Below are 10,240 nucleotides of genomic sequence, written 5' to 3'. Positions count from 1 at the left end.
TATATATATATTATTTCAGTGAATTACAGTGTGTTTAGGAGAGAGTCAAAAGACAGAGTCAAGACTAATTTGCCTTACCTGGCAAGTCTGGAGCACCATGTATACTCAGCCCTCTGCAATCAAAAAGGAGTGGGCGCACCCTCCCTTCTGAATCAGATCAGCTCCATCCAACTGCCATATGACACTGTCCTGCTGGTAGGGGAGGAAGCCAAGACAATCAGCCCCATGAGTTGTGGGTCTAGAGGGACAACGTGTTGCTCTACTGACTAGAGCAACAGAAAATTGTTCAATCCCTCCACGCACTCCTTTGAGTGTCTCGACCTCAAACATGCAAAAGCTCCTTCAAAGGAGAATGAACAAGTGGTCAGAAGCTAGGAAGGATGCTAGTGAAGAGCTTCACATTGACTTGGACTTGCAGGGCAGGAAGATCTGTTAGAGGACCCAAGAGCAGAGGAGGCACCTGTGAGTGGAAAGAATATGAGCAAAGGCCCAGGGATGACAGGGACAACAGTGTCGGAGGAACATGATTAGCAGTGTGACTAAAGGGAAGATGTGTCTCACAAAGGGACTCTTATTGATGCAATCTAGTCTACTTTCATGGGAAGAAAATGTCAGAGCAACCTGTCCTCCTACTCCATCCCCAAACACACACACACACACACACACACACACACACATCATGAGGGCAGAAAACAGTCTTTGTAAGCCTGCCCAGCAACTTTCAGGCTTGTGGTTAGGAAATGACTTCAGGAACAACTGAAAGACAGAGCCCTGAATAAGCTGCTCCTTGGCTGGGGAAGAGGCTACTCCTGGGGAAAGGACCCCACTTCTATTTAACTAGTCCAATCATGATATGAAGCTCCAGCTACAGGAAATCTACACAAACCAACAAGTATTTGCTGAGTTGCCTCTGTGGTTTTAAGACCTATACCTAACCCAAAAAATGATAGGGACACTGAAGGTTCAGATGGGGCCCCTGTGGTTTCTATGCACTGATGAGTTCAGCATGTCAGATGGAGACCACGCTGAGTGCCAAGGTCACCAGTGATGCTCCACAGTGCCAAACAGATGGGTCAAGAGGGAGAAGAAATCCAGGGCAGGGGCCGAGAGCCAGGCAGGGCCCAGAAGCTGCTGAGATGAGAAAAGTTTCCCTCCTCAAACTGTTTAAGATGTGCCTTGTTTTCATCGGAGGTTCTGCCTGCTGCCCACTTGCAAGGTTTGGTGATGGCGTTGGTCATACCCAAGAGGCTCCCAAGAGTTTGTGGGTCATTCCCAATGAGCAGAGAGAGTTCAGAGTGGAAGACTGGAGCTCTCTGGCCAGGTTAATTAGAAAGAAATACAGTTCAGTTTCTAAGATTTTATGCTGGCATTGGCACGAGTAACAAGTGACTTCGAATCATTTAAAACCCAACCTTGATGTCATGCTAGTGTCCTCTGAGAAGAGTGTAGGGCTTGGTAGCCACTGATGTTAAAGAGGTCGCCCATGGAAGGAGAAGATCAGGTACCCCTCAGCTCTCTCTACCAGATCCCTAGAGGAGGAGAGGAGGTCATCCTTAGTCCCTTACCCTAAGTGACAGCCATCGATAGGGTTGGGAGGTGAAGGTGTCTGCTATCCAGGGATCCCAGTGTCTCCCTGAGGATTACCTACCCTCCTACTGTCCTCAGACACTGCCTAAAACTCCTGCAGTGGGCTACAGGGGTTAAGCTCAAAACCAAACATAGGAAGATGTCGGGTGTCTACCCTAGCACCATGACTATGTCACACAGCCTCATTCAGGCGTGGCTACTTAGCTGTCAAGTGCAGCTGACACCTCGCACCCACTCCAAAGTACTAGGATGATGAGATCGTGAATGCATCAGCACTTTGGCAAGTAAAACCCTCTGCTCAGGACACGCATAGGGGAAGGAACCTCATGCTGGCTTGTACACCAGTGGGAGCCACTGGCTTAGAGTAGGGGAGCAAGAGCAGGGGCCATGCTGTGGCTGTGAGAACAGAACATGGCATGCATGACCAACTGAGTAAACTTATTTCTCCTACTGATCTACATGGGCAAAGCTGGCACTTGCCCTGGGCCAGTCCTTGCCTGAGTCTCCTGGCCTCATCATCCTTGGCCAGAGGCTGGAGGAGCTGTTTGCTGACAAAAGGGACAGGCCACCAGTATGTCATGCCCACTTTTTGTCCTTTTCCACAGGGCTGTATAGATGGAGCAGCTGACACCAGACATGTAATTCTTCAGTGCTTAGGGTGTAAACAAGGGCAACTGGCAGGAAGAGACATTTGGCAAAGGCCAGCAGCTGGACCTTTAACCCTCTGAGGCCACAGCTCCCTGTCCAGAGCCAGCGCGGTCTCTCCATCTGAACTTACTGCCCTGTTCCCAGTGAGAAAGAGAAAAAAGAGGCAGGTTGCAGGCCCTAGGAGCTCCTAGTCTGGTCTGGGCAGCTCCAGCTCTTGCTATCTCTGTCCTGAGCACACTAAGACCAGTGGGGGGAGGGGAAAGGTGGAACACACTCAGCACTGCAGAAAGGCTTGCTCGCCTTCCCAGAGCAGACAGGAAACTCTCTCATGCTCCTGCATGGATGTGTCCTCTGGAATCTGATTTGGAGAGAGGATCTTCAGAGGTAGTGCTGAGCCCGGAAGGACACAGCTATGGGGAAGATTTCAGTGTGTGCAGAGGCCTGAAGGGGATGCTAGGGGCCCACCCATCCCCCACTTTCCTCACCTCTGCACCCTCTCACCCCCACCCCTAGGCTGCCTCCTCTGAGGAGAATGAGCCATGAGACATGAGCTGACCTCTTAGACCTCATGTCTTTCCTCCCATATACTCCCGTTCTGTAGCTAGCCTTTCTCTCCAACCTTTCAGCTCTGTCTCAGCCAGCCAGAAGCTGAATAGAGTTCAGCAACCTCTGCATTCTAGACTTCCTGCCCCTAGGGGAAGAAGGAGTGCTGGGAGCTAGCCACTCCTACAATGGAGTTTTTCTACCATGGACCAACATATAAATGCAAGGTAGACAAAGATGTGATTCTGAACTGGCAAACAAGAGGGACCTCAGTCAAGGGCTCTAAGAGATGTTAAGGTTGGTGCATTCAGGAAGGATTCTTTGGAAAGAGAACTTCAACAACCCTAGCATCTCAGTGGCTCCAAAGGAGGGGCCATGGGCAGGCTGCAGCAGAAGGGTGATTTTCTTAGTCTAGTGACAAGATCCAAAAGCAAGCAGAAGTCAGAGTTATGTGCTGTAGGTGAGGAGTCTCTGTCCCTCTGCTATGGAAAGGGGAGAATTATGGGAATCGTTGGGGTATCTGCAGGGAAAAGAATATGAGAAGAAAAATGGTCCAGTAGAAAGGATTAAGGCAGCAGATACAGCCAGGAGGGTCCAGAAGGGATGACTTAATGGTCACAAGGAGAAAGAGCAGAGAGCCACAGCCCATGGTTTCTTTCTATGTCCTGTGCACTTGTCCCCAAGCCCCAGGGCCTATCCTCAAGTTGCTCACAGTTGAGATGAAGAATCCAGGCTCATTGTTGAAGCAGGCCACGGGCAGTGGTCAAGGGTAGGAATTTCACAGAAAGTGGAACTGCAAGGATCATGGTGCATGGTCAGGACTGCACTGAGGAGTAGCCCCACGACGTGGATCTAGATGGAGGCACAGAGGTGAGGAAAGAGTGTGCAGTGAAGAGCTGCTCTCTTGCTGTCTGCTTTCCCAGGCAGATGGTTGTCTTCTGCTTCAGAAAGCACCAGGGATCCCTGGTCCACCCTGACCATGGAGGACAGGGATTGGACAGGGGACAGATGCTACCGCACAGCACCAGTCACACTCTCTTCAAGGTAGCTGGAGAATTGCTCCCTTTTCTCTGTCCTTCCAAGGTGCTGCCCCTTCAGCTCTCTGTAAAGGGCTGCAGCTCTGTGTTATATCCCCAGGACACACTCAGGTGCAGCCTGGGTGAGAACACAGGGCTGATACTCTAGGGGTGGTACCCCAGGCACTTTGGTCTGTCTGGTTCCTTGGGTCAGTGGGTGAGGATTTGAGACATAGGGACCTTCTGGGGAGGCCTAAGGAGATGAGGCTGATCAGATATGCTTTATGCCCTGCATTAAAGGAGACCCTTGGCAAACCTGCTTGCAAGGCCTGGTGATCAGCATGCAGTCAGCAGGCACATGGCTGGCCCCTAGGTCTGGCAGGCTTCCTGCTTCCGCCCCTCCCCATCCCCCAGCTCCTACCCACTTCCTCCAGGACAGCTGATTCCAGGACCTGAAGGGTCTGATGTTTTATTAAAGTCCAGATCTTCCTATTCTAAGGCCACCTTCCTCTAGCTAATTCTGTAATTCAATTAGTAGGAAGCCAAGGCTGGGCTGGGATGGGAGGAGGGAGCACATCACATCGGGAGCCTTCCCTTCCGTGATGATTACACCCCAGGCTTCAGCCCTGAGCCGAGTTGGGCAGGAAATTGTACTTCCTTCACTTCACAATGACAAGGGCCTTTTATCCCGGCACACAGGGCTTTGTAAATTACTGCCATCTCTGTACAATTAATTCTGCTGTGCTGTGTTTCTCCCCCACGTGGGAGAGAGCCCCACCCAGCTTCCCAGGCATGGGCAGTGCCCTTGCCCCAGGTCTGCAGGCCGCCCCCACTGGAGAAAGCTGTCTACCACCCCCACCTATACCCTCCTGCCTCCTCACTGCCTGCCTCTCCCTGGCTTCGCTCACCAGCCCAGCCGGGGCCATGCCTGCTTTCCTGCTCCTGCCATACTCTGCCCTTGTCCTACTGTCCCCAGTCCACACCCACATGGTGGGCCTCCTTTCCAGGGGTCCTTTTGGGCACTCCACTCAGTCCTCCACCAGGCCTAGAGAGCTGGAGGTACTGTCTCCACCCTCCCAGCACTTAGTCTGTTCACAGACAGCATGTAAGACTGGGAGGCAAAGGGACAAGTATATAAGAATGGTAAGCAAGGAAAGCTCTGCAGCTGCATAAGGAAGTGCGAGTGCGGGTCACCGCTGTATTTGGCACACACAGCAGAACAGAGTGTCAGGGGAGAGGCAGGTCAGTGTGGGCCGGAGGAGGTGGCATGGGGTCCGTCTCCTGCTGTAGGGAGCTGGAGCCCAGGCAATCAGCTGCTGACAGCAGCACTGTGGTGCGACTTCTCTCTAATTATGTCATCTCTCTGCCCCCCTTCCCAGATGACTTCCAAAGCCAGCTCTGCTAACAGGCTGCAGCTCTGTCATCTCAGTCCCATGATGCAGGAGGGCCTGAGCCACAGCACAAAGGATAGGAGACCAAGTAGTGGGGAAAACCGTGCAAGTCAGTAGTTCTTCCATGTGGAGTTTTTTGGGTGCAAGAACCTACTTCACACTCCAGAGATGCGCCACTCAGCTCTGGCTCTGAGATGGGGCACAGCATCCCCCACCACTCAAAAACCCCCGCAGGAAATATGTGCCAGGCAGCAGGTACCCAGCAGCCTTTGTCTGCCTCCTTAAACAGACTATGGGTCCCATACCCTGTGGAGCTCATCCACTTTCACCCACCTTCTTTTCGTCCCATTCTCCTCTTTTAGCATAGATCATTTGTCTTTAAACTTAATTATGCAAGTGACACATGAATCCATTCTAGGTCTAAATATGTCAAGCCAAACAAAAAGTGAAAGTCATCTCCTGCTCTGGGTGACTTCTGTCCTTGGCATGTACACACAGACCAAGTACACATGAAGGAAGGAGTGTGCCTCTGGCATGTGTATCCCAAGCAGATGACTTTACAGCTCACTTTCCACCTGATGATGGCTTCTGCATTGATACATTGAGGATAATTTAATCTTTTTAACTGCTGTAGAGTATTCAGTTTTAAATGAAAACATTCCTGCCCTGAGGGACATTTTGGTGGCTTTCAATGTTCATTATTGTGAATGGCCACAGTGGAGGCTTGTTCTCTCTCTCTCTCTTTTTTTTTTTTTTTTTTTTTTTTTTTTTTTTTTTTTTCCAGAACCGGGAATTGAACTCAGGTCCTTGCACTTTCCAGGCAAGTGCTTTTTCCACTGAGCTATCTCCCCAGCCCCCAGAGGCTTGTTCTCTGTGAGAATATTTACTTGTAGGATCAGGACTTGGGGACTTGGTTGGGCCCAAAGGCATGGAGGGGTTTCTGGCCATGGCCCCACCACAGAAGGACACTGCCTGTGAGATACCTTCTCAGGCTCTCAGGTCTGGCCCTGCATCAGCCACTCCTACTCTGTCCCTAGAGGTCACCACGACTTCCTGAGAGAATTCCATCTCCCACCTCCACTGTGAATTCCTAACTGGCCTCAGTAAGGATGCTGCTAGGGACTCCTTAGTGCATCCTAGTACACTTTTAGGGGTGCCTGGGCTGAGGCTGACACAGCCTATCTTCTTTCTACCTGTATGGGCCTCAAGGTCCTGAGCCCCTCCTCAACCCTGTGAGGAACATCAAGGAGCTACAGCAGTCCAAGCCAGTTGTTCAGGTCAAGGCTCTACATGCCCAGCCTCAATCCTTAATATAAGAGCCCAGCAGGTGTCCCATGGCTGAGGTTTAGGCTCCTTTCCTCCTGTGGTCACTCTGAGTTCACCTGGGCCAGTCTGTGCCCACCATGACCTAGCACTCACTGTGCTGGCAAACTCTCCTGCTTTAGCCTTTCCCACCAACACACACACACACACACACACACACACACACACACCCCACTGGTGCTTTGCCCTCAACCTTCACACCTGCTTTTCCCTATTTGCCTTTCTAAGGAGCTTTAAGTGAGAAAACAAACTTTGGGGGGTGGGGGGTGGTGAGACTTGAAGAGCTAGCTAGAGAGGAAGCCTGGTGGGTTGCCCAGGGGTCTCTCTGAGACAGGCAGGAGGGGCTGAAGAATGAGTCCTGGCACTTCTCTAGCCTGCTTCATAAGAGGGAATCACACCCTCTGTAATAAGTGCACTCTATAGAAGTTGTTAGAAGGCTAGTAGGCCTCCCCACAAACTTCTGAGAGGAATTACTGCCCCATTTTATAGATGAAGAAACTGGGCTCAGAGAGACAAATCAGCACATGCCCTGTGGCTGGTATAGGGCTGCCCTGAGGGGAAAGCTGGGTATCAGCCATTTCAGGATACGATTCAGACTCAGGGAGGGACAGAAAGAAGACATTGTCCAGCTGGAGGCCTCTGAAGAAACCCAGGGAGCAAAAGCCCCCCGCAGCAACCCACCTATCAACTTTCACAGGCAACTTCAGACCCTACTACCACTAGGGAAGTCGGCACATGGCAGGTCCACAGAGCCACGGCGAGCTCTCGGCAGCCTCTGAGAGCCATCTCTGCACCTCTGCACCTATTGCCCTGCTGCCAAATTAGCCAGATGATTGGCATTCAGTGCTGTGAGCCAATGAGCTTGCAGCTCCTTCCACTGCTCTGGGCACCAAGAACCATGCAGGAATAGAACAAAATCAAGCTCCTGACCACATCAGAACTCCTGCCAGTCTGTGAAGGCACACACTCTAACATGTCAGGGAGTGTGGGTGCCAAGTAGAAAGAGAAGCATGTAGCTCCAAGGGTATGTGTGTGTTGGGGAGTGAGTGAGGCTCAGTGAGGTGAGCATCAGGAGTGGTGACTCTGAGAGCCTAGTATAAAAGCTGAGGGAAGGGACAGAGCAAGGTGTGCAGGCAGCAGGGGTGAGACGGGGTCTTTCTGGGCAAGAGCCTGAGGTACGTTGTGCCTGGCAGGCCTGAGAATAAGGAAGGAAGCCAGACAATGGGCAAGAGGGAGACACTCCAGGAGGAGATGAATTGAGGGGTAGAGATGGCAGAGGGAGGTCACACAGGGTCTGGAGTCCCTCAAGGAACCCAGCACCCAGTGGAGTTCTGAGCCCTCCCAAAATCCATGGTAGAAATTCCTGGAAGCTGAACAAAAGCAACAGATTCCCTTTCCCCCTCTGGAATGAATTCTTTTCTTGTTATCCTGGGCCATGGAAACAATATGGTCACTTCCCCTTCATCTCCTGCCCCTCCTCCTTCCCCTCCTTCTCCTCCATCTTCAAACCTGCCCCTGACCTTGTCCCAAGCTGGCTTTCCTGCATGCAGCTGAGGCAGTGGCTGCCTCTCAGTTGCAGGCAGAAGACAAGGCCAACAAGGGGACAAGGGAACAAGAGGAAAGACGCCCCCGGGAGAGGCAGGTGGCAGCACGAGGGACAACGTCACAGGGGCCTCTGACCGCTATTCATTTCAGTCCCTGTGTCTCCATCAATAACCGTCTGCCAGTGACCAGGAGGAGAAGGAGGGAGGAGGGGCGACATGCGACTGGACAGGGGAGGGGTGAATGGAGCAGAGACAGCTCCTTGGCAGCTCCTCCAAGCCCTGGGCAGGAGAGAAGGCAGAGCTGACGCTGGAACTCAGCTTCTGTCTCCCTGACTCCTTCTTCCATCTCCACGTCCCCTTCACACATACACTTGCTTCCTGCTTCCTCTCTCAAGCTAGGTGGAGAAGGGAGGCAGTACATGTTTCCATACTAGAAGAGGAGAGAGGGCTTTGGTTGGGCACCAGCTGGATGGTGCAAGAATCAGGTGCTGTAAAGACACTGGCAGTACTTTCTACCCAGATTCCAAAAGGCCAGAACACATTTTGTGACAAGGACTGGTATAGACAGACACCAGTCTGTCACCATCAGACTGTGGGTTTCAAGAAAGGATAGTGTAGGTCACAGGCCTGCCACAGAGTGGGTACCCTGGAAGGAAAGGGCCATGAGTACCATGAGAAGGACCAAATGACTGGCAGTTTGGGTTCAGGAAAGGAGCTTGTTTGCAAATGGACTAAAGCAGTCAAGGAGGGCTGCGTGGAGTAGGCAGAGCGCCATCCGATTGCTGAAAGATGAGTGGAGTTGCAAAAAACACAAATGGGAAGAAAAGGCAGAGCTGGTGAGCAAACTGTGCACACAGGGTGGAGTGAGTGCAGGTTGCAGGGAGGCTGAGAAGATAACAGAAACGAAGTAGAGGGACTGGCCTGCCATCAGGGTGCCTGCTCTCAGACAGCAGGTCCACCTAGGACTCAAGACTGCCTTGGCCAGAGCGGGCCTTTTGAATTTCACCATGACTTCCAGCCTTTCAAGAAAACCAGCCACACACATGGGGCAGTGGGGAAACATCCCAGAAAGATGTTCCCATCAGCACACGTTGCCTCTGCCTGTCACAGGACCCCAAGGGGCCAGCATTAAAGAGTCCCCTCCCCTTCAATCCTGAAGCAGATTGTTTTGTTCTGCCTGGTCCAGGCGCTCTGGTGAGGAGCGATGGTGTGGCCTGGTTAGACTCTCTCAGTGAGAGTACACAGGAATTGAGCTCACACATCCAACAGAAGGGCAGACTGAGGCTGCACAGAGGGTATGGAGAGAGCAGCAGGTCACTGGGGTGTTCGAGGCAGGGCGAGAATGGGCCTCAGTTCCAGGGCTGTGATGGCTGGGTAGCCCAGGAAGCCCTCTGCCTGGCAAGGTTGTGAGGGCCCTCCCTGCAAATGTGACAACAGGAAGTGAGCCAGGGGACACAGGCAGCAAGTGAGAGCCCTGTTCGTTTTGTTAGAACGGCGTGGCCAGGGGTCTTCCACACAGAGCGAGCCTTTATTGGCAAGGCGGGAGGTCCCTTGTCATGTCTGATGGACCAGCAGCCTGAGTTCACTCGCAAGTGTGCCTAAAGGCGTTGGGGGCAAGGGTGAAGCTGCCCCTTCTGGGAGGTGTCAGGGTCGGAGTAGAAACAGGTACGAACAGTGCCGCAGAGAAGAAGAAAAAGGATAGAGACGCTTGAGGCACCAGGGCTGGGGACAGAGAGACCCGTGGGCAGAGGGGGTGTGGTGGGGGGAGACTCTGCAGAGGGAACAAAATAGGGAAGGAACGGGAGGGACGAGAGGCAGACACACAGGAGCACGGAGAGGCAGGGAGGCTCAGAGGAGAGGGCACTGGAGAAAGAGGTGGGCGGGCGCCGAGGGGCATCGAGGGGCGGGGGCGCGCGGCAGGGCGCACCCCGGGCCAGGACGGGCCGGGCCGGCAGGGCTGGGGCGCCCCACTGACCCTTCTCGGCGCTTGCTTCCCTCCCCAGGCTGCGCTTTCCTCACCTACTGCGAGCGTGAGTCAGCTCTGAAGGCCCAGAGCGCGCTGCACGAGCAGAAGACTCTGCCCGGGGTAAGTCAGGGGCGCCCGCCGCGGCGCGAGAGAGTGGCGCGCCGACAGGGGGCGACTTTGCGAGGCCGGGCTGCGACGCGGCAGGCGGCGGGCTGCGGGCGG

At 53.2% G+C, this 10,240-nt stretch overlaps 1 protein-coding gene across 50 annotated transcripts in view; it reads left to right on the top strand.

Moving 5' to 3' along the window:
• The window catches only part of Celf4 (CUGBP Elav-like family member 4), a 287,692-nt gene that overhangs the window by 64,227 nt on the left and 213,225 nt on the right, over window positions 1-10,240 (top strand). For all 50 annotated transcript variants that reach the window (XM_004623603.1, XM_004623611.1, XM_023715440.1 and 47 more), the window contains exon 2: window positions 10,056-10,138. In XM_004623603.1, coding sequence (XP_004623660.1) covers window positions 10,056-10,138 — 83 coding nt within the window. The remainder of the gene's footprint in view (window positions 1-10,055; window positions 10,139-10,240) is intronic.

The sequence above is a fragment of the Octodon degus genome, unplaced genomic scaffold (genome assembly GCF_000260255.1).
Source record: "Octodon degus isolate 3935 unplaced genomic scaffold, OctDeg1.0 scaffold00003, whole genome shotgun sequence".
NCBI classification, from domain to species: Eukaryota; Metazoa; Chordata; class Mammalia; order Rodentia; family Octodontidae; genus Octodon; species Octodon degus.
Note: the sequence above shows the minus strand (reverse complement) of the source record. Positions and strands in the feature narration are given on the sequence as shown.